General features: G+C 47.2%; 2 protein-coding genes and 1 long non-coding RNA gene across 3 annotated transcripts in view; 1 reads left to right on the top strand and 2 right to left on the bottom strand.

Moving 5' to 3' along the window:
* Window positions 1-24,313, bottom strand: part of ARHGEF15 (Rho guanine nucleotide exchange factor 15) — a 289,598-nt gene that overhangs the window by 90,377 nt on the left and 174,908 nt on the right. The window lies entirely within an intron of this gene.
* LOC310829135 overlaps window positions 1-24,313 on the top strand; it is a 175,909-nt gene that overhangs the window by 96,015 nt on the left and 55,581 nt on the right. The window lies entirely within an intron of this gene.
* FIS1 (fission, mitochondrial 1) lies at window positions 4,811-23,782 on the bottom strand. The gene is made up of 5 exons (XM_083707234.1): window positions 23,396-23,782; window positions 12,977-13,109; window positions 10,650-10,726; window positions 7,079-7,184; window positions 4,811-6,228 (listed from the first exon to the last, which is right to left on the bottom strand). The coding sequence occupies exons 1-5, from the start codon at window positions 23,438-23,440 to the stop codon at window positions 6,131-6,133; spliced, it is 459 nt and encodes a 152-aa protein (XP_083563360.1). The 5' UTR covers window positions 23,441-23,782; the 3' UTR covers window positions 4,811-6,130.

The raw sequence follows: 24,313 nt of genomic DNA, 5'->3' as shown, positions 1-24,313 counted from the left end.
ACTTACTAGCTGTTTTCCTTTCAATACAGATAAGGAATTAATTAGAAATATCAAGATGTAACAGTCAACAGATTCTTGTTGATTCACTCAGATTGATGGGAGCCGGGCAGGATGCTGAGTACTGAGTAAACACCCTCTGATTAAGAGCAGGAAAAGTGGTCAGATTTTTTCTGGCATTTCTTCCTCCTTCTCCGATCAACAGTTTCCCAAGTGCAACGTTTCACCATTTAGCAAATATTTTACTTCAATTAATATTTTTTTTTAAAGCCTAGTTATTTCAGAACTATGGCACATAAAGATAGCTTCTCGGATGAGGACGTACCACTGCTGCAAACAGACTTAAGGGTTTTTAAAGTTCATTAAAGGAGGCAGAGCATCGCTGCTCCAAATGGGGCTTCAGGGCCTGCCCTACCATTAGGCAGAGTGAGGTGACTGCCTCAGGCAGCTGAGGTAGAGGCTAAAGTGGAAGCAGCTATGTGGCATGGCCAACACAAACACACAGAGACACACACATACAGCCACCTCCAGGTGGAGTCAAGGATTCTGTCCCCATTATTAATTGCCAGCCTATTCAGCTTTTGTAGATGAAACGAGGGAGATTTTATAGATGAAACCAATTTTTTATAGATGAAACCAATTTTATAGATGACTTCCCAACCCTCGAAAAAGAGAGCATGTGGTGGAGGTACAGTGGTACCTCAGCTTACATATGCTTCAGGTTACATACGCTTCAGGTTACAGACGCCGCTAACCCAGAAATAGTACCTCAGGTTAAGAACTTTGCTTCAGGATCAGAACAGAAATAGCGTGGCAGCGGCAGCGGGAGGCCCCATTAACTAAAGTGGTGCTTCAGGTTAAGAACAGTTTCAGGTTAAGAACGGACCTCTGGAACGAATTAAGTACTTAACCCGAGGTACCACTGTATATCTTCGGGGCAAGCAAAATAAAGTAGCAATATCTTGCTTCGTAAAATTATACTGCACATACCAGCAAGCACCGATAATGCAGAGGAGCTTCAGAAATCTCTCTCTCTCTCTCTCTCTCTCTCTCTCTCTCTCTCTCTCTCTCTCTCTGTGTGTGTGTGTGTGTCACTCCACAACCTGACACCAAACACAGGAAGGGTAGCCCAAGTCTGATAACCCCATCCTAATGCAATGCAGCTGAATACACTGTTAACTGTTTTGATATGCAGATGGCTATGCTGAAGCCATTATATGTTGGGGTGGGCCATGATGGTTCAGAGATCTCAGGCAAGCAGAAGAGATAAGCACCTGTTATGTGTTAATGCGGCAGCCCAAAGGGCTTGTAGTGGGGGCATAAGAGGAAGCATGTGACCTGCAATGAATTGTTGATGAGTAAAGTGCTGCTGTCCTTGGATCCTACCTGCTCCGTTGGGTCCATATTCCCCACCCCCTCACCCATCAGTCAGCATTCCATGGCCACTGAGCATGCGCAGTTTTCATTGAGCCCCCAGCCCCAGAGTTCCTTGCGAGAAAGGTTGGTTGTTAAACCCAGTGCTTTTTTTCTAGGGGGACGCAGGGGTGTGCATACCCCTAAACATTTTGTGAATTTAGGTTTGGCCTCATTGAGGGGTAGTATTTCAATATGAGTACAAAAATGAGAGTATCCCTAAACGTGTGTTTCCTAACAACTTCCTAACAAACAACAGCTCCCAAAAGTTTTGGGGAGAAGCCATGACAGTTTACAGTGGTACTGCTCACTTGTTTATAGCCATGGTGCTGATTACAAAGCTGCAGGTTCGATGGGACAGCTGTACATTCCTACACTGCAGTGGGCTTAGGCTGGATCAGCCACATCCAACAGGTAGATAATGATCTACTGGGAGATCACTGGATGTCTGTGGTAGCCCATTGGCTCCCCTGAAAAAAAGCTCAACACTTTTGCCCTGGACTCTTAAAAAATGGGGATTTCATTCCTAAAAAAATCTCAACAACTTGGGTAGATCACTGTCAGTTTTTAACTCTGAGTAGATTGCAGTCTCTTGGGAGTTGGCCACCCTTGGGGTTGCTAGATGATCCAACCCTACGATTCTATCATGCTTTAAATGCATGGTGTGAATGTGGCCTTTTAATATAAAGGTACTGGGTCTTTTTAGATGGGCATTACCAATTTACTGGGCACGACATTACTGACAAGACAAATCTCTGCTGCCTGGAACTTGCAATTGCAACATAGGGAAGACAACAGAGGGGTGATGATCAGTGAGGAGTCCAGGTTTTAGAGACCCCTTTGGGTCCTCCCTCAGCATGTCTACCTCCTCACTGCAGCAGGGCCAAGGGGCTCTTGTCAGATGCCTAACCCTCGGCACCAGCCTTGGGAGGATAAACAGGGAGGGGAGGCAATCGATTCAATTAGACTGAATGGGCTTTAGGCTTGCTTTCCATAGGGGAGCAATGAGACTTTGGCGAAGACTTCATGGAAAAGGTGGGTCTGAAGGAGGGGACTTGAAAAGAGGGCGGGCATCCTCAGGAAGTCACTCTCGTGCCCCAACAGTTTTAAACCATTTGTGGGGGGTTTTTTGGAGGTGGATTAGAAAGTGACCAGCCTTTGAAAGCTGCTCCACAGCCCAACTATTCTTATCACTGGAACACTCTTCCCCATACCCAAGCTAAATCTTTCTTCCTTGCATTTAATCCGATTAGCTGCTGTGATGTAACTCCAGGGAGAACGATCCGTGTCCGTTCTCCTTAAACAGTGCTTTTAAAATAGGAAGGGATGTGTGCAAGATCACACAAATGCAAGTTAAAGCACCCATTTGAGCTGTAGCTTCACCAAAGATGCCACCTTTAAACATTGGGAATGATGGGATACGAAAATAAAACAGTGGCCTAGATTTTCCAAGGACCTGACCCAGAAAAACAGCAGCTTCCTATATACTTACAACCCTATTCATTCTAAAGCCATGTCATTAACTAAACATGGCCAAGAAGTGTACAGAAGTCTGGACCATCAAAAGAAAGTTTCCCTAGGTTATGCAACATAAAAAACTTAACGTCAACAAGAGATAAGCTAGAAAAACATTTCCAGGTTCTAGGAACCATCAATCTCCTTTCCGAAGGAGCTGCAGCCTCTGCTAGCACACCAGTATTTTCCTCCTCTGCATTCAGCAGGTTGAAGCTCTTGCCTGGCTAGAGATCCAGCACTGGCAACAACTTTCCCTGGTGAATTTCTGCCTGCTGCACTTAAAAGATGCAGAAAACTCCCTGGCTGGGAAGCAGGGCAAAACACACTCCTCTGGAAGATGCTGTGCATGGACAACCCAACACTGAAGGCCAAGTTTTTATTCCCCAAATGTTTTTGACTGAGTTTCTACTGAAATGAGGCTGCATTTTAAGGTTGTATTTTAATCTTGTTTTTTAAGCTGTATTTCAATCAATTGTTTTTATATTTGGTGTTAGCCACCCTGAGCCTGGTCCTGGCTGGGGAGGTTGGGGTATAAATAAAAAATATTATTATTACTATTATTATTCCTCAAGCTCTCAACATCCTCAAACATTGCAGTCCCACAACATCTGGGGACCCAAAGTTGTGTGTTTTTTTTAAAATTGTTTTTATTAAAGGTTTTTTTGGGTTACAAAAGGAAAGCAGAACAAGATGTTTGGTAGCAGCTTGGCTGCAGTTGTTGCTGAAAAGAAGAATACAAGGCGCCATCCAACCACCTTAGGGACTCCACTCTGGATTTGTGTGGCGTTTTCTTCTTCCAAATATCCCGCAAGGCAGCAAAGGTTTAGGACCAGAGTTTTCCTTTTCCTAGATGAGCTACCCTCACCTGGTTTAGCTGGCCAGTTGAAGCTGTTCCCGGGGTGGCTGCTGTCACATGCTGACAGCATCTAGGAGCCACAGGTGAGAACAGAGTGGGGGGGCCAAAGGTGGACAAACTACCCCAAGAGTACAATGTCCCCCCCCCCCAACGGAGATATTATCCCTCCCTTGCCACAGCACACACGCCTCCCACAACCATTTAAATCACCTTAATTTAAACCCAAACCACCCATTCCGCAAGCTGTCAGAAATGGAGCACGAAGACTGGAAAGGGACGTTTCAAGACACAATGTCCTAGACAGACCATGGCGCAATGGGACGTTCTCAGCTTGCTTCCAAACGCACGTCAGCTGCAGAATGGGAAAGAGGCCCATCGAATCAGGCCATCGCTTTGCTTCCACTTGCTCAGCAACTCTTGCAGCCAGCGGGGGGAGGGGGAATTGCAGTTTGCCAGGCTCGGTCCAAAGGCTACCGTGTGGCCTCTGCATTCACTAGGTCAAGAGGCATTTGCCAGGATGCTGGCACACAACATCTGCATGCACAGCAGCCAGGTTTCAGCAGCTCCGCAATGTGAAAGTAGCCATCTTGCTCACTTCTGAAAATTACTTGGGGCTGCCTGGGTGTGAGCTGTCGTACAGCAATTAAGACGCACGGTGCTGCCAAGGATCCAGAGTTCAAGGCAAGCTGTCGGGTGCTCATTATCGAGGGAGACCCTGGCCATAGGGGGAAGGGCTGGAGCTCCCGTGGTGGAACATCTGCTTTGCATGCAGCTTCAATCTCTGGCATCGCCAGGTAGGGCCAGGATAAGGCTCCCTGCCTGAAACCTTGGGAGATCTGCTGCCAGGCAGCATCCACAATGCCGGCAGCTGATGAGCCAATGGTCTAATTGATTCCTAAATGGCCCAAAACACAGAAAATTCAGTGGCGGCCTACAGCATAAACAGGATGGATTGGACAACAGCTCACCGCCTTAAGGACATCTGAGGCCCAAACTTCGCGAGAGGCGCAAATCAGACAATCAAAATCATTTGCATCTGTATTTCTATTTTTATTGGCATCCCTGCCTCACACCAGTCAGAGGCTAGAAAACCATATAAAAGCACCTGTTCAGTGAGCAGGGAGATTAAAGTTTCCAGAAAGGAGAAGTGTTTTCAATACATTTGTAGTCTCTGAACGGCGACTGGAACGCCAACCTTGCACGAAGGAAGCCCCGCCATAGGGTTGGTGTGGGGTCTTCCCTTGCCAAGCTAAAAAAGGAACCCATCCCTTGTCAGCTTAGAAGCAGATACTTTCCAATATAAGGCTGCTTTGAGTGTCCCTCTTTTCTGCTGTGTTTCCTCTCCATGTCCCAAGAAGCTCACTCTCTTTATCTGTTGCAAGACAAGAGAGGTGACCTAATTCTCATGTTGGCAGCCCCCACCAGCTCTTATCAAATAAATAAGGGGACAACGGAAGATAGCTATCTAGGCAGAGGAAGACCCCAAAGAAGAAGTGGGGCACCTATGTTCCTCCAGTGATGGGGCTGGACTATAATTCCCATCGTACCTGACCACTGCCCATGCTGTTTGGGGCTGATGGGAGTTCAACAAAAATATGGAGGACCACAGGCTCCTCTAGAGGGAACCCAGTGTTGCTACGGAGCTAAGAGGGTCAGGAGGCACCATGCAAAGGAAGTACAAACTGGGGGGATGTACTGTGTATGGAAGGAAGAGAAGGAGGCACATGTGTGTGTTTATTAAGTGTAAGAGAAAACACAGTCTGACAGTGAGGGAAAGGTTCTGTCCCGGAAAGCCTTCTCCTCGACCATCGTTCACAGCAACAAGAAGCTAAGCCGCACACTGCAGGACCGGGGGGTTTCCCCCGCCCCACCCAATCCAACTGTAGTCTTCTGAAAATGATGTCCTTTCCTGGCATTTTGTATCTTAAGTCTCAGATGAGAGAAATCTCCAAGCCCCACGACAAGCGAGAGGCGGCAAAGGCAAGCAGCGGGGAGAAACCCGTGTGCTTTCCTCACGTCAGCATGTGATAGGTGAAGCGTAGGCAAGGAACCTAAAGGAAGTTACACAACAGGGGGCTGGGGCGACTGAGAGCTAGAAGGGCCCGCAGCCATGCGCGCCCATGTTCCTATTTGGCCAGTCTTCTACCGAAAGGGCCACTTTGGCCTCACAGAAGGAGGGGAGGGGAAAGTCCGGGAATCAGGGTCGGATTAGTGGCTGCCGAGCATGTTTTTAATCGTCCCTCATTTTCCCTGCAGGGTTAGAGCTGTGAGTTGCCAAGGCCAGGCTGCTCTGGCCGGGTGCGAAAGGGGGTGGGGGGTGGGACCCCATCACCTCCCTAACTGAGCCAGTTAAGGTTTTGATTTGGAGATGGCCAAGCCGATGAGACCAGCCAGCCCAGCTGCGCCCAGAGCCATGCCGCCCACGATCGCCATGCCAACCAGGCCATCTGTGGAGAGAGAAGAGGGAAGAAAGGCGTCATCCTGGAACGCTAGTTAAGGATTGAGAGGCTCCTCAAGAGATCTTTGGACTGCAGCCTGCAGGAGGGGGGCTGGACCAACCCGGTTGCCATGGGGACCAACCTTTTTCCATCACCACCTTTTTAGATGAGGTGGTGGAGGAATAGCTGCTGCCACCTCCCAGGCCGACGGCCCTCACCCTCTCATTGGCCTCTGGCAGTGCAAAAGTGATCCCTGTGCCGTCTTATCCAAACGAGGCACCAGGTCCTCATTGCTGGTACTTGAGAGCTGTTGAAACGTCTTTCCGTCTCCTTGAGAAATACTAGGAGGCATTTCATAAAAGGCGCTCAATGATGGTTGGGTGTTTTAATGCATTCTGCTCTCTGAATGCATCGGCTTAGTGTACATGTCTAAAGCACGATGGTTTGTTGGGCAAGGAATTACGAAGAACGTCCCTGCGCTCTCCTCATTCCTACACACTTGAAAAACAAAAAGCCTCCTCGGTTTGTTAAACCACATTTCCCCCATTGCTTCCAAACTGAGAAACTGTTTTGGGTGATCTCCACAAACCTTGCTTGAAGAAACATCTCGGGGTTCAAGACCCGGCATCTCCAGCTACGGCTGGGAAAGATTCCCTTCCTGAAACCCTGGAGAGATGCTGCCAGTCAGTGCGCTGAGCTAAGCGGACTGACACAGGCCTCAGTTTCCTATGTGGAGTCATCACTTGGTTTGTAAGAAATGCCCCAACCATGGTTTACTGGGATCAGAATTACTGTGTTTGAACAGAGCCTTAAAAGGTGGGAGGGAAAGGGTTGCGCTCCCCACACCTGGCCCCCTAACCTTTCTGCATGGCCTTCTTGATGAGCTTCTCCAGCTCCATGGCTTGTGTGTTGCTTGGCTCCGTCTTCAGCAGCCCCCGGATGTACTTCAGAGCTTTCTCATATTCCTACGAGAAAGAGAGAAGAGCGTTAATGCACCTGTGTCTGGGGACATCATGCGCAGTAGTACCCTGTGGCCCACCACAAATGGAGGGAATCAGTATGTGGGGCTTTCTAGCTTTGGGAAAAGAAAGTGATGAGCTGGATGGAGGCTTGGGGAGAGTCAAGGAAGGTGGGGAAAGGAGTTATGTACACTTAGAACTAGGGTCACGCAACAATGTGGACCACGACTGGGGTCAGACTGGACACAGAGCACCTTAGCTAACCTACCGTATATACTCGAGTATAAGCCAACTTTTTCAGCACATTTTTTATGCTGAAAAAGCCCCCCCCCCGGCTTATACTCGAGTGTGGCAGGAGCGTCGGCAGAGGGACGAGTGGCCCGAAAGGAGCCCTTTCTCACCGCTGGTCCTGCTGCTGCCACCTGCCTCTCGCAAATGCAGGCAGCAGCAGAAGCGATGGCGGAGGGACGAGCAGCCCAAAAGGAGCCCTTTTGGGCTGCTTGTTCTTCCTCCACCGCTGCTGCCACCATCAGGTTTGTGAGGTGGTGAACCGGCTTACACTCGAGTCAGTAAGTTTTCCCAGTTTTTTTGTGCTAAAATTAGGTGCCTCGGCTTATATTTGGGTAGGCTTATACTCGAGTATATAAGGTATGTAAGGGCTGCTGAAGTGGGTTTCAAACACCCCAAGAAATGAAGTCCCTTAGCAACAACAGCTCAATGAAACCTCCACATTCAAAAGGAAGGATGCCTCCAAGTACCAGAAAACAGGGACAAACAACAGGCAACAGTCTGATTCTCAAGCTTTGAGGAGGTCATCTGGATGACCACTGCCGAGGGCAGGATGCTAAGGCAGTCCTTATTAAGGAGACAGAATTCCTCTACAGGGGAAACAGGGACAGTTCAAAAGTCTCCTGCCTCAGGACATTAAGCTCTCCCATTCCCCCTTTTAGCTCAAGGCAAGGAGTTTAACCTGCACAGGAGATGCAAACCCCACAGAGAGGTGGATGGGGAGAGCGGTGGCTGCTTGAGCAACCTTCTGAAGTCCACATGCCAGAGGTGGGTGGAGCAACAAACGCCACCTTTGTAGAGGAGGCTAGTTTCTATATGCACACTTGCAGGAGGTATGATTAAAAGACACTTTACTGCCAGACAAAAAACACTTGGGGTGGTGTTGATGCAGAGCGAGTAAGGGGTGTGGCTAGGGAGCATCCCGAGGGCCAGGCAGAGAGGCCTGGAGGGCCACACTTGGACCTGAGGCTCCCTGCCCCTGCCACAAGTTTTGAGAAGGACAGGATTTGAAGTAGGGGGGGGATTCAGGGCAGAATCCCACCAAGGTGTTCTGCTGGTGCATGGCTGCTCAATGGAACTCCCCTCTCCCCATGTGCCCCCCAACTGCTCTGCAGGATTGGGGAGTCCCAGAGTAGAATGGAGGATGCATGAAGAGATTTGGGGAAATTCCGTGGCCCAGCTACTTTGCTGGATACTGCCCTGGATTTCTTGGCTGCAAGCCTAACACTTTCCCGGTAGCACAACCCAGACCCCACCAATCAACTGCAGCTTGCCATCATTTGCACTGACACTCTCAGGGCTGCAACCCCAGACAATGTGAGACCCACTACAAGCAATAGAACTCCCTTGCGCAGGATTGCACAGTTAAGATCGGCTGTGTTTTGCACCACTCCTTTCCTTTGGGCCCAAGCTCCTGCTTATCTCGCGCCGTTGCCTCCACACACACGCCCCATGATTGAAGAGGGTTATGATCTGCTGCTCTCGCAGTCTATAAAAGCGCAGAGATAAAAGGCCCAGCTGAGACTGATACATGTGGGCACCACCCTGGATTTGACAAGGTTTATGGAGTTGCGATTAGCTGCCAGAGATAAGAAAGAGCCTGAGGTAACGGGAAACGCAGGACTTTCACCCTGGAGAGGAGAGTTAACGTCTCCCTCACATGGTGGGGGAAGCGAGCATGAAAGATAGGCAAAGTCTCAAACACTGACTGAAGATCTCTCCCCCGCTCGCCATTTGGCAACCCAGGCAGAAAACACATCTGTTGCCTATCTGCAAAAATCTGCAGGATGCAAAACATTTTGAAGTTTTCCAATCTGTGTAAGGAGGAAGCGGGTGAAAAACAGAAGCTCAGCTTTCCCTAAGTCAGATTTGGGGACAGAGGATGGAACAGGGGAAGACTTAATGCAGCCTCCAGCTTTCTGTTGCCTGATTGAATCCTCTTGAATGCCAATTGCTGCTCTTCTCGGCCCGGCTTTGGCTGGGGAGGGCGGGGTATAAATAAAAATAAAAATAATTATTATTATTATTATTATTATTATTATTATTATTATTATTATACTCTCTTTTCAGTCATCGGAGCCCTGAGGATACAAACAAATGCTATGCGGAGCGTTCTGTGGAGCTACCCCTGTGGATGCTGTTCAAGCACAAAATTGAGGGATCAGCAACTAGCAGCCCTTGGCCAAACCAGTTCCAGTTTGGGAGAAAGGGGCAGAAGCTGGGAGAGGTAATGAGGAAGAAGAGCTCACTTGCTTGACGCCACTTTGAAGAAAGGAAGAACGGATCTTGACCTTCCTTTCCTCTTTGCCTCTGTCCCACTGACTCAATGTCGGATGTTCTCCTCCAGAGCAGAGGTGGAGTGCTGGATTTGGCCAGATCATCATCTCCCCACCCCCTGCACAGAGGCCAAGCTCAACAGGTGGGAGAGTCTATCTGTCAATCACCTGGCACCACAATGACTCCAGGAACATATCGAGTCAGACCATTGGGTCATCTAGCTTAGTATAGTTTGCACTGACTGGCAGCAGCTCTCAAGTGAAAGTCTTACCCATTTTTCATCCCCCTTTTTGCCCACATGACTTGGAATCGAAACATTTATTATTGTTTATTTATTGCATTCTCGATGGAGCTCAAAGTGGCTTACATGATTCTCCTGCCTCCTCCTTTCATAGAATTGTAGACTCACAAGGGAAACGCAAGGGCCATCTAGTCCACCCCCCTGCAAGGCAATCCCCACAGCAACCACCATGGTCCTAGTATGACACTCTAACCATCACACCACACTGCTCCCACGGGCTTTGCAAGTGCCAACAACTGGCTGATCATCAGGGTTCACAAAGCACTGTGCACGAGACTTTTCACAGATCAGTGGGCCCAGCAGACCCCCTTTCAACCTGTTCTTTCCCTGACCTACACCTGACATCACGTACACTATAGGGTGGGTGGGTTCCCTGAACAGTCTCACAGCACAAATAGACAGGCTTGGTAGGCCTATTAAGGCCCGAGAGCTAGAGGTGACCCTGCTGCTGCTTTAGAGGAAATTACCTCCCTAAAAAAAGTTAAACTTTTCGTGGATTTTAACTATAAGCCTCATCAGGATCCCATCTCGCCTGAACAACAGAGGTACAAATATAAGCGGGTCCAAACCAAAGGAAGCAGGCAGGGCCACCAGCAGAGACTTACCTTCAGCCGGTAATTGGCCACCGAGAGGTAAAAGACATAATCACGCTGCTCCTCTTTGTTCCCTTTGGGCAGCAGCTCTGAAAATAAAAGGGTCAAGTGTGTAACGTTTACCTATATCTGTTTAGAGACATGGGTCTGAGGGTTTCTCCATTTTACCTGCCTCCTACAGCTCACGACACATACAGACACAAAACACAACTTGGAACTAGAGTAACCCCACCTGGATTCCTGACAACCGAATCCCAAACGACACCCTGGACTTTGGCAAGCCGAAGGTCAAGCGAGTGTACGGGGAGCTGCCGTGCAAGGAGAGCAAGGACACTGTGCCAAGGAGGTCACGCCCGGCCGATGAAAAGACAGGAATGGGACAGATGCAGACACACAAAAAAAGAAGGGGGAGGATGTGGCAGAGGCGGAAGAACAGGAGGCATCTCACCCGCTGCCACGTACACACAAAAGGTTTTCTCTCCCCACAGTGCAGAAGATCCTTTGATACTCCAAGGGAGGTGGGGGGAAACTCATAGCGGAAGTTTATGGTGCGGAGAGTTTTTTTCTCCCCTCCCCAACCGATAATGGCAGAATGTGGGAGCTGCTCAATTAATTGACTGGCAGCAGATTCAGGGCAAACCACGCAGAAAAAAGTACTTATTTGCAGAAAGGATAATTGACACGTGGACCTCTTTGCCAGTTAATGTGGTGGTGGGTTCAGGTGGCTGTGAAAGAGGGTTGGGCAAATCTCAGCCATGTTTGGTAGATGAACTTCCACGTTCAGAGACAGTGTGCTGCTGAATACCAGGTGCTGGGGGAGAAGGGCTAGTCACACCCTGCCTGTGGGCTTGCTGGAGGCCATATGATTGGCCGTGGGGCCGGGCGGAAGAATGCCAGACTAGAAACACTTTCGGTCCAATCTAGTAAGGCTCTTATTAGAGCAAGTGCTTGCAGGTGGCGATGTTTCAGTGTTGGAAACTCAGATACAGTGGTACCTTGGTTTACAAACACCGCAAAACCAGAAAGTGTCTTGGTTTGAGAACTTCACCTCGGTCTAAGAACGGAATCCGAACGGTGGAAGGGCACCGGCGGCAGGAGGCCTCATTAGGGAAAGCACGCCTCAGTTTAAGAAAGGTTTTGGTTTAAGAACATACTTCCGGAACAGATTAAGTTCGTAAACCAAGGTACCACTGTATATAAGCTAGGGGCCAAATGGATCTTTAAACCGAGGTTGTAGATGCCAAAATGGAATGCCTAGTTGCCATTTTGGGGTAAAAGGTAAAGGTAAAGGACCGCTGACAGTTAAGTCCAGTTACAGACGACTCTGGGGTTGCAGTGCTCATCTCACTTTACAGGCCGAGGGAGCCGGTGTTTGTTTGCAGACAGTTTTTCTGGGTCATGTGGGCAGCATGACTAAGCCGCTTCTGAAACCAGAACAGAGAGGTACCTATTTATCTACTTGCACTTTCTGACATGCTTTAGAACTGCTAGGATGACAGGAGCTGGGACTGAGCAACAGGAGCTCACTCCGTCATGGGGATTCGAACTGCCAACCTTCTAATTGGCAAGCCCAAGAGGCTCAGTGGTTTAGAGCACAGTGCCACCCGCTTTATGGATTAAGATGGCTCTAAGGTCTTCTTCTGCAAATGTCAGACTGACTGTGATTGAGTTTCACTAAAACATCAGGCTATTTCCTATGACAGCCTTGAGCTAGGTTAAGAACTTGGAGGACTTAAAGAAGAAAAGTCACTTGATCCAGGGACAGTCCACATATATACTGGCCCATCGCTACCTGTTTTTCTTCATGGTGACACAAACCATTCATAACGTAGAATATTCTTCACAACCGTGACCAGGGCAGTGGGATGGGGTAAGTGAAGACAAACTATAACAATTAACCATAACTTTGTTCACTGCTCCTGCTCAGGCTGCACAGAAAAAGCATTTTAGTTCCTGAAATTGGTTCCGATTGCGCAAATAAAATGTAACAGATAGGATGTGGCATTAGCGTGTGAAAACAATCAAGATCCAAGGATCCCCAGGCATGCACCTCCAGATGGTGGAGATGTCAGGCACCATTCAGGCTTCTTCACTTGGTTGCAAGCGGTCGATAGCCAGCTGCAAAATGTGCCTGGCTAGTTTCAAGCACTTGGATGTTTGTAATAAAAACTACAAAATAACCAACAAGAGTGTACAAAAAGGACACACTGTGGAGCTCAAATAAATAAATCAAATCAAAATGGGGTGGGTTAGCGATTAGCTTAATGGATGTCTTGCTTGGCAAGAGAAATCAAGAAGGTGGCTCGGTGGATGTTCTAGTCTATTGATCTATTGCTCACCTTCCAGGAGTATAACACCCTTCTTGATGTCCTCGTTGTATTTGCTGCGGACCAGGCACCAGGCATACTCAAATGTGGTCCCTTTGGAGACATTGCCTGAGCTCACCTCAGCATTGTACTTCTTCTCAAATCTCTGTGGAAAAGAAGAGAGGGATGGTTAAGCTGACACCAGTCTCCCGGGAAAGGCAAAATGTGCCTTTCTGCCCCACTTCGCCCACCCAATTCACAGGTTTTTCCTGAGAATACGTCAGCAGGGGTCAACCTGACACGATCTTGGCCACAGTAAGCCACCAGGGGGCAGGTAGGGGGCCTACAGATCATGAAGGAGTGACAAGGGACTCTGGCCCAGTGTTAGAAGCCGATATATGAAAGCTAGGAGTTAAATGGGACCTCAAACCTAGGTTATGGGCACAACAATGGAATGTCTAGGCACGCTTTTTTATAACAAGAATACACAGCTGAAAATGAATGAACTGCAGCTAAAATATTATGTTTATTTTTCACATGGTCTAGTCCTTCCCCTGCAAAAGGCACCTAGAACAATGGGAGTTTTGAATGCTGCTCTGGCCTATGGGAGAGCTGCTTCCATTGGGCCACTTGTCTGTGGTGGGCGGAGCCAGGAGCAGAAGTGGGTGGAGCCATAGGCGTGCCAACAGCCTACATGCAAATGTCAAGAATTACACACACACACACACACACACACACCTCTTCATCCAGATGAGCAGGACTTTTCAAGCAATCTCCCATCCATGCACCTAACAACCATGTCAGCAACCATGGAATAACCAAAAAAATGTTGCTGATTCCAACAGAAAACTACTGGTAATGGATGGCAGGGGAAGGAGTGGAAGAAAGACAAGGAGAAGCAGTTCGGAATTCCAAACATTTGGTGCCATTTCTCTGCAGGGCAACAGCGAAAGGGTTGGCAGATCCAAGAGTTTCCTTTTTCGGCTTTTCAAAAAAAATAAAATCACCACCCTAAATAATTTTTTGTACTTGTGCGTGGATAGTGCCACCTCGGCTACTCACCACCGAACTTCAGAAATAGAAGGGGACAGGTGCAGAACCAATTATGCAAAAGGAATGATGTACAAGCACATAAATTTCGACAAAGGTCATAGAATTCAGCTCTACCAGTTGGGAGATTTATTATTATTTTAAAGCATTGAGTACCTAGTAAGGACAGATGATTCCCAGATGAGGAATTGCTCCAACAGAAACCGGTGACCCTGGCTTCGCAGCCGGATCTTCTATGAAGCCTTACGCAAGCATCGAAAAAACAAGAAGAGAACAACAAGCACCTCCGAAACCAGACACTGGTCTTTTTGTCTCCCATCAATGGATTTGGTCCGGGCAGGTCGCACCAACTGCCGCCCAAGGCTGCCAGGCTGTTTAGTGCTGGAAAGTCAGAGGGGGCTCTTCGTTCTGCAGGCACACGAACCATTCAAACCCCATTTCATGAAAGGGCTCAGAAGGGAACGTGCAGGGGAAAGGGCTGTAGCTCAGTGGCAGAGTGCTGGCTTTGCGGGCTGAAGGTCTTGGGTTCGATTCCCAACATCCCTAGGTAGGGCTGAGACACACTCCCTGTTGGAAAACCTGAAGAGTCGCTGGCAGTCTGTGCAGACAGCACTGAGCTAGGTGGACCCAATCTTCCCACTCAATATAAGACACCCCCCCCCCCATTTAAACAGGGCCATGCAGTTGTTTACAATTTTATTGGGTAGCCAGTCATTTTAATTATTGTTCCGTACTACTATTAATTGTGGGTTGTTGTTTTTTTACATTTCCGTACTGCTGCACACTACCATGATACTTTATGGGTACTTTTTCCAGCTAATCAGTAAAATTAATATAAAGAAATATAAAGATCATTCACTCTCACAATGAAAACAATGTGACCTTCAGCGGGGCGGTGGTGTAAAGAGGTTTGAAGTGATGGCTAAACCAGCCAAAGATCTGTCCAAGTGGCTGCAGGACTTCTCAGAAACCTGCTCAAAAACCCACGTTTACTAAAAACAGCCGCTCAAGGAGGAATGTCACCTGCCATAAAAGCGCCCTTTTAATTTCGTCGGAAAGGAAACAGAACTGTTTAAACAACACTCTGGTTGCAACACCACTGCTCAAAAGCCTGAAAACACCCAAAGGAGGCCAAGAGAAGACCTGAAGAGCACCTTGTCCTCTGTGGGGTGGGAGCTGGCAGAAAGGAGTCAGCAACTAGCAAACCGCCCTTCCACTTGCAAGCCCAGAGGCAATTGGGGGGGGGGGGAGGAAATGTATGGAATCTGCTGCCAGTTCACTTTAGGGTAGGGAATTGGAGGCTCCATCAATGTCTTGAGGGCTCCGGATTCCATACATTGCTGGAGCCTCCAATTCCCCACTAGGCCAAGCTGGCTGGAAATAAGGAGAGATGGGGCTCAGCAGCATCTGGTGAAGGGTCACTGATCCCACCCAGCTTGCAGGGTGTGATGGTAGAGCCCAGGCCCCCTTGGTAGTATGTGGACTGAATTACCGCATTTTTTGCTCTATAAGACTCACTTTTTCCCTCCTAAAAAGTAAGGGGAAATGTGAGTGCGTCTTATGGAGCGAATGCAGGCTGTGCAGCTATCCCAGAAGCCAGAACAGCAAGAGGGATTGCTGCTGTCACTGCATAGCGATCCCTCTTGCTGTTCTGGCTTCTGAGATTCAGAATTTTTTTTTCTTCTTCTTTTCCTCCTCCAAAAACTAGGTGCGTCTTGTGGTCTGGTGCGTCTTATAGAGCGAAAAATACGGTAAATCCAAGCAGGATAAAAACCATTGATTTAAACCACCAAGCTGAGGGGCGGGGAAGACAGAGAAATAAATCAACTGAAAGGCACACCAATTTAAGTCATGTTTTCCCCTATTATGAAACAGATTAACTTGAGAAGCCAAAATTCTCATGGAGTCTGCTGTAGGCTCCATGGAGGATCTTGGCAAGAGATAGGATGACAGCGCCAGTGAAGAAGGCATGTTAGTCCCTGCAGGTCAAGGAGGACATCCAAAATAAATACTCTGAGGCTGAGCTAGGAGTTCTCCCACCAGTACCAACCCCCACCAATTTATTATTGCACAAGTTTCTGCAGACTGGAGTCCACCTCAAGCGTTATCTTCAGGGAGAAGCTTGGGGGGGGGGAATTACCCCCAACAGAAGCTTCCTAAAAGGAAAAGGATATGCTACCACCTGGGGAGCATTTTTAAAAAGGCATCCCTCCACCTTTAGGCATTGCCTATGCCATGGCACTCCTCATAGGGAACTGATCACTGCAGACCTGCAGTCATTGCCAACAGCAAGCGTCCCTTGCCAAGGGTAGAATTTAAGGCATGTCCACCTGCCTAGGGTTGCCATACGTCCAGAATTTCCCGGACACAGGCGGCATTCAGCCATCAGAAAGGGTGTCTGGGAGGAAATCGCTTAAACGTCCTGGAAAGTCCAGACGTATGGCAACCCATGTTGGAAGTGTAGATTTTGGCGAATTTCCTTAAAAATAGCTCTCTTTTTGTTTGAGATTTTTGTGTCCAGATTTTCACTTTTTGAAATATGGCAACCCTATACCTGCCCACCAGATGACAACAGGTGGGGGGGTTGAGGGGGGCGGGAACAGCATCCCAGACCAAATTGGTTCCAGGCCTAATTAGCTCACAGGCTACTAGCTCTACAACCTCCAGGGAGATTGGATTAATACAAGGAACATTTCTTTAAAAATGACACCCATCCATCTATAGTCTGAAATTGCACTGGCCACTCCTGCACCTCAAGATTCAGCCATCTTAGTCAGATGCATGCATAGATCAGGCACTGGCGTTTTAAGAGGCAGGCCTCTGTATTAAATGGAGGTTTCCTTTTAAAACTGGGTTATGTTTTGAGAGAAGCACACATGCCCTGGTCACAGCCAACAAAGTCTCTTGGATCCTTCTCCACTAGCCCTCAGCAGTAATCACAGGAAATAGGTCACACCATAGTGAGTAAATTTTAGGGAGGGTTTTTTTTATTATTATTAAGATGTTTGTTATATTAAGTATTCCCGCAGCTACTCAAATGAATCCATGCTTCCCCCCTACTCTTAAACACATCAACACAGTTCAGATGTTAAAAAGCAGGGCTCGAAAGCACATGACTCTCCAAATACCATGGGACACCAAACTGAACTGTGGATTCCTTGACAGTATTGTATGACTTGGCAGGCGCAGCTCCCAGGAGTTCAAGCATTGCAATTTTGATGTTCTGTTATATTAAGTGTGATCTTCTACTGTAATGTTTATTGACTGTATGAAAGCTACTTTGGTATCCAGGCTAATGGAAACTGGCATGGAAATACAATAATTCGCTCTCACACATCCAAAAGGCAAGGAGTCTAAATATTCATGGTTTGAACAATAAACAATAGTAAGATTTGCTTTCCAAGTCATGGAGATGCATCTCTCTGTCCTGTATCCACCAGCTCCTGCTTCTGATTTGGGTAAGTGCCTTACAGATGTAAAGAGTGTGCCAGGAAAAAGTGCTTAATTTCACAACTGCTCCCTTAAATGCAGATAGTTTCTGCAATACAAAAGGAAACTAGTTTTAGACTGCATTCCTGTGCACTATAGAAAGCTCTGTTGGTACCTCACCATGCCAGTATTTCTACTCCCAGCAGAACTAGCATAGGTCATTGCAAGCTGATATTGGTCATTATGACAAAACATTAGCATGTATTGTTGCGGAGTAACCATATATGAATGAGAACACCAAAACCACAATTCAAGTCTCCAATTTGAAAAACCAGTCCTTATTTGTGGTCACTTAAAATACACCCTGATCGTTTGTCATTGTGTAAGACATACATGCCATGCGATTTTCCTATTTCCAGAGGGGTAGCTTGGCTGAAACCAACTAACAAAGCATCTTGCGCCACCTGGAAGGCTAACAAATTTATTACGGTGTAAGCTTTCGTCCATTTCATCAGATGTACGAAATGTCATCCTAGGTTATAGGTGTACTTAAGGTTAATAGACGGGGCAAGGTATTATCATCACTGAGGTCAGAGAGGAATGAAACGCAGAAAAAGTACAAGACTAATAATTATGTTATTAAGAGTAGCCATTCACAACAAAGTTGATGGCGCTAATACAGACATCCTGGAAATTCCTTATTGTTCCATACCTTTCCTCCTTAGTGACTCAATTGACCCTGAATGCCCAATTCCAACTGCACACTGCCATAGAAACCTATGGTATCTTCTTTCCTAAGTTAGCACATTCAATGTAAATGCAACATGTAGGATCAAACAAAGCACCAATTCTTTAAAGCCAAACTGCTGCTCAGAGATTGCAAAAACAGCAGCTGCATTGTCGGAAAAAATATCACTGAATCAGTGCTCTCCTCTGGAACAAATAAGGCTACAACTCTAAATGTACCTACTGGAATGAAACCTACACTGAATTCAACAATACCCATGCATAAGTGTACACATTTAGGCTTGGGCAGTTAAGTGCTCAAGAGCTATTGGAAGTGATTTGATGCCCCCTAGTGGATTTGCTTCACTTCTTATGTCAGTTAGGTTAAGGTAAAGGTACCTCTGCCCGTACGGGCCAGTCTTGACAGACTCTAGGGTTCTGCGCTCATCTCACTCTATAGGCCGGGAGCCAGCACTGTCCGCAGACACTTCCGGGTCACGTGGCCAGCGTGACAAGCTGCATCTGGCGAGCCAGCACAGCACACGGAACGCCGTTTACCTTCCTGCTGGTAAGCAGACCCTATTTATCTACTTGCACCCGGGGGTGCTTTCGAACTGCTAGGTTGGCAGGCACTGGGACCGAACGACGGGAGCGCACCCCGCCGCGGGGATTTGAACCGCTGACCATGCGATCGGCAAGTCCTAGGCGCTGAGGTTTTACCCACAGCGCCACCCGCGTCCCTTATGCCAGTTACTTCCTCACAAATAAATCACAGAATTGTAGAGTTGGAATGGACCCCAAGGGTCATTTAGTCCAACCCCCTGCAATACAAGAATTTCAACTAAGCTTCCCCTGCAATACAAGAATTTCAACTAAGCTTCCCCTGCAATACAAGAATTTCAACTAGTGGATCCACTCAGTGGATTTGTAACTGGCTGACTGACCGAACCCAAAGGGTGCTCATCAATGGTTCCTCTTCATCCTGGAGAAGAGTAACTAGTGGTGTGCCACAGGGTTCTGTCTTGGGCCCGGTCTTATTCAACATCTTTATCAACGACTTGGATGATGGACTCAAGGGCATCCTGATCAAATTTGCAGATGACACCAAACTGGGAGGGGTGGCTAACACCCCAGAGGACAGGATCACACTTCAAAACGACCTTGACAGATTAGAGAACTGGGCCAAAACAAACAAGATGAATTTTAACAGGGAGAAATGTAAAGTATTGCACTTGGGCAAAAAAAATGAGAGGCACAAATACAAGATGGGTGACACCTGGCTTGAGAGCAGTACATGTGAAAAGGATCTAGGAGTCTTGGTTGACCACAAACTTGACATGAGCCAACAGTGTGACGCGGCAGCTAAAAAAGCCAATGCAATTCTGGGCTGCATCAATAGGAGTATAGCATCTAGATCAAGGGAAGTAATAGTGCCACTGTATTCTGCTCTGGTCAGACCTCACCTGGAGTACTGTGTCCAGTTCTGGGCACCACAGTTCAAGAAGGACACTGACAAACTGGAACGTGTCCAGAGAAGGGCGACCAAAATGGTCAAAGGCCTGGAAACGATGCCTTATGAGGAACGGCTAAGGGAGCTGGGCATGTTTAGCCTGGAGAAGAGGAGGTTAAGGAGTGATATGATAGCCATGTTCAAATATATAAAAGGATGTCACATAGAGGAGGGAGAAAGGTTGTTTTCTGCTGCTCCAGAGAAGCGGACACGGAGCAATGGATCCAAACTACAAGAAAGAAGATTCCACCTAAACATTAGGAAGAACTTCCTGACAGTAAGAGCTGTTCGACAGTGGAATTTGCTACCAAGGAGTGTGGTGGAGTCTCCTTCTTTGGAGGTCTTTAAGCAGAGGCTTGACAACCATATGTCAGGAGTGCTCTGATGGTGTTTCCTGCTTGGCAGGGGGTTGGACGCAATGGCCCTTGTGGCCTCTTCCAACTCTATGATTCTATGATAGATGTCCCATCCAATCTCTGTTTTAAAACTTCCAAGGAAGGAGAGTCCACCACCTCCTGAGGGAGTCGTGTCCTCTGTCAAAGAGCCCTTACAGCAGGCATAGGCAAACATGGCCCTCCAGATGTTTTGGAACAACAATTCCTATCATCCCTGACCACTGGTCTTGTTAGCTAGGGATGATGGGAGTTGTAGTCCCAAAATATCTGGAGGGCCGAGTTTGCCTATGCCTGCCTTACAGTCAGAAAGTTCTTCCTTATGCTTAGTCAGAATCTCCTTTCTTGTAACTTGAATCCTTTGGTTTGGGTTTTACCCTCTGGAGAAGGAGAAAACAAGCTTGCTCCATCATGTGACAGCCCTTTAGAGATCTGAATCATTTGATTATAGGCTGTTAACATGCTGCCTTCTATAACCACGAGGCTTCAATCACTTGATCTTACACATCTAAGAAACCACCTCTTCTTTATCCTGGATGTGGGTGTATGCATGCACTGCTCCCATCTTTAGCTCCATTGCCAAACACTCTCTGCAATACAGAACTGTGGGGGAAAGCACAGGGCACCTTCTAGGATGCTGTATTTGTGTAAGAAGAGGAATGGGAAACCAAAGTTCCCCCAGATGTTGCTGAACTGTGACTCCTGTCAGCCCCAGCCAGCATGACCAGTGATCAGGAATGATGGGAGCTGTATTTCAGCAACATCTGGAGGACACCTTGTCATGAAATTCTACTCAATCCACAGCAGATTCCAATTTATAGTTAGCAGAGTAAAAACTTAAATACGTTGTAGGATTCCCAAAAAATAGACCAGAGGCAGTTGTATTTCATCCAGCAGAGCTTTACTGCTATTGAAGGGAACTGAGCATAATGGTTATAAATCCAATACATTCAGGATTGGCACTGTCCACAAGAAATCCAGTTACAGCAGATTTGATTTAAACTAACAACAACTTATAATAAGTCTAAGACCTTAAAACTACACAGTGGTGCCTTGGTTCTCAAACAGAATGCATTTCGGAAGCCGCAGAAGACATGCTGGACATTTGGCTTCCGAAAAATCGTTCAGAAACCCGAACACTTGCTTCTGGGTTTCGATCATTCGGGAGCCGATTTGTTCAGCAGCCAAGGCATTTGAGAGCCAAGGTACAACTGCATATAAAACACCACACCAATCCGTGACCAAGAAAAAGAGACGGTGGAAGAAGACTGGATGAAATTTAAAGCACATTTGAGAAATTGTTGTAAAATTGATGAATGCTGAAATGCCAAGGGAAAGGAAAATATAGAATTACAGTTGTAATTGATTAAGTGTTAGAAGAATCTTAGAGAAAATAAGTAATTAATTAATTGGTGTGAAGAGTTGCTGAAAAAAATTTAAAACAGAGATGCAGAAAAGGGGAGGTAAGGGGAAGTCCGAGAAGCAAGGTTATGAAAATATGTCTTCTTGAAATTATACATGTTTGTATGTTTTTGATTTGTTTATGTGTGTGTATTGTTTTGTCCTTTTTTGTGTTGGAAAAATGAATAAAAATTATTATAAAAATAAATAAATAAATAAATAAAACACCACACCAGAAGGAAAAGAGATAGAAAGAGAAAGTGAAACCCAGGCTCCTTCTGCCCCTACTTTTATAGTCAGCATGACCTTGACAGAAGAGATAACAGAATCAGTTTGAGCCAGCTGTACATCATGAACCTTCTGCTTGTTTCTTTCACACAGAGAAGTTTCCAGAACCCTTTTGAATTAAGCAGACTAGGAAAGATCTCTACACATCAGAGCAATACTTACTGATAATACTTTTTATTTATTATTTTGATAAGCATGAACTAATACACAATTCACATAAGCGACACATTGTTAATATCACATTTTAAACAGAATTTGTTAATACAGGTTTAATTTGGTGTTTAGAATAAAAATATTGATACCAAACTTCAGTTTTCAAAACATGCTACTCTTTATTGTCAAACTCCTTAACGTATTGTCTATCCTTAACATATACTTCAAGGCTTCAAAGCACATACATTCCAGTAATCCTTGAGTGTCATCCAGGTGCAAAAAATGGTACCCAGACATTTTGAGGTGCTTGCAAATGGAGAACCTTTAGGCGCAAAATGTGCATGGCGCCCTGCTAATTTTGAAACCCGTATACAGTGTATACCTCAGCTGTCCGCAAACCCTGCTGTTCAGAAATCCTAATTGGAGAACAGAAAAAGTCACTGCCGTGAAGCTGTCTCAATGTGTACGGGAGGGTTGGGGTGGAATGACCAGTCACAGGGAAGCAAGATAAACCAGCCCATTTTTTCTTGAGCTCTCTCTGACATTTTGATGAGGGAGCAGAGGAGAGCAAAACATAGAGAACATACAAGTTTATGTATAGCATAAGTAGCTAACAAAATTAATTTACCTACATAATTTAAAATCCAGTTTGTAGCTAATATTCATAATCATAAACAGTAGCACCCAGCTAAGCCAGAGTAGAGCTACTATGGTCATGGCTTAGCTGTGTATCACACAAAATTAATAAAGATGTGTGTGCGCGCGCTGAGAGAACCAGACTTTTTCCAGCCAGAGGGCCAAATTGCATTGTGGGCAATCTTCCAGGGGCCACATTCCAGTGATGAGTGGGGCCAGATTTTACATTAGCTACATTTTACCCATATAGAAGCTACTCCCTCTCCAGCCTCCATCCGGAGAAGAAAGAGGCATTATTACAGCATCATAGTTTAATGCTTCATCTAAGCCAGGCAAAAACGTCTTGAGGGAGATAGGGGGTGCTTTGTACTTTCCCTCACTTGAATCCACTCAAGTCACTCCCAGCACTTCCCTTCTCCATACGGAGTGGCTGCCCAGCACTTCAGCGGAGGAGAGTGATGCCTCTTCCTAGTCGCTACCATGAAGCATTTCCGCTGGAGGAGAGGAAGCTCCGGCTCCACCTCATCTTCAGACCAGACATATGACCCACAAATGTAAAAGGTTACAGGAGGGTGCATTTTTTTAAAAAGGAAGAACCACCCAAAATCAGGCCGTCGGAGAGAGAGAACGAAGCGACCAGGAGGGAGAGCAGAGGGCGGCTATGCTGGGCCAAAAGGCTCGTCCAAGCCCAGCTGACTCCACGAAACTCAAAGGCGCCACCCGCACTCAGTGGCCCAAGGTAGACTTACCCCTGGAACTGGAGGCTCCACTTCAATCTCGCGGCCCGCGACCAGACCCAAGAGAAGAGGGAGACACAAACACAAAACCCGCGCGCTCCTCCTCCTGTTAAATAAGGCTCCGACTCACCTGCAGATCCTCCAGCGCCACCACTTCGCTGAGCACCGACTCCATCGCGCCCAATCCCGGAAGCAGGGCCGGAAGCGGTCCTGCGACGGAAGCGGAACTTTAAAAATCCCACTTGGTCACTCTAGGACGGGAGAGGGATGCTGTCTCTATGGCGTCCCTTCTCAACTCTCCCTTAGTGCAGCCACGCCCCCTTACCTCGCGCGCCTGCGCACGCTCCCTTCCGCAGAGAAACCCCGAGAGGTTTAAATGCGCCCGCGCGCTTGTTTGTGCGTTGGTCCGTTTCCACGGCAACGGGGAAGGCGGGAAGAGGCTTTTGCCGCCGCCTCCCTCCATCTTCACGCTCACTGGAGGAAAAGGAAGCGCGCTTCCTCGTGTTTCCAAAACCAAACGCCAATAGGAGGCTGCCATGGCAACCTGGGGAGCAGGAAGCATCATAGGCTAGGCGCGCTTTCCCATAGAAAGTAATGCAAAATGGATTAATCCGTTCCAGACTTTTAAATACAACCCCTAAAACACCAATTTAACATGAATTTTACCCTCTAACGCAGGCATCCCCAACCTTCGGCCCTCCAGATGTTTTGGACTACAATTCCCATCATCCCTGACCACTGGTCCTGTTAGCTAGGGTTCATGGGAGTTGTAGGCCGAAACATCTGGAGAGCCGCAGGTTGGGGATGCTTGCTCTAACGAGAGCATTGATCCAAAAAATGCAAGCAATAAACAATGCACTGCAGTCACACAATCAGTAGCTGAACTGGGTTCCACACAGTCACAAAAGCAAAAAAAAGGCCGCAAAAACAAAGGCCTGAGGTGGATAAGGGCAATGGTGGGGAATCTGTCCCTCCAGCTGTTGCGGTAGTATATTGTTAGGAGCCACCCCAAACTCTGCCCAGTGGTGCATTAGATTCCAGGGGGTAT

The sequence above is a fragment of the Podarcis gaigeae genome (assembly GCF_964106915.1).
Source record: "Podarcis gaigeae genome assembly, chromosome: 13".
In the NCBI taxonomy this organism is placed as follows: domain Eukaryota; kingdom Metazoa; phylum Chordata; class Lepidosauria; order Squamata; family Lacertidae; genus Podarcis; species Podarcis gaigeae.
This window is presented reverse-complemented; position numbering and strand designations above follow the sequence as displayed.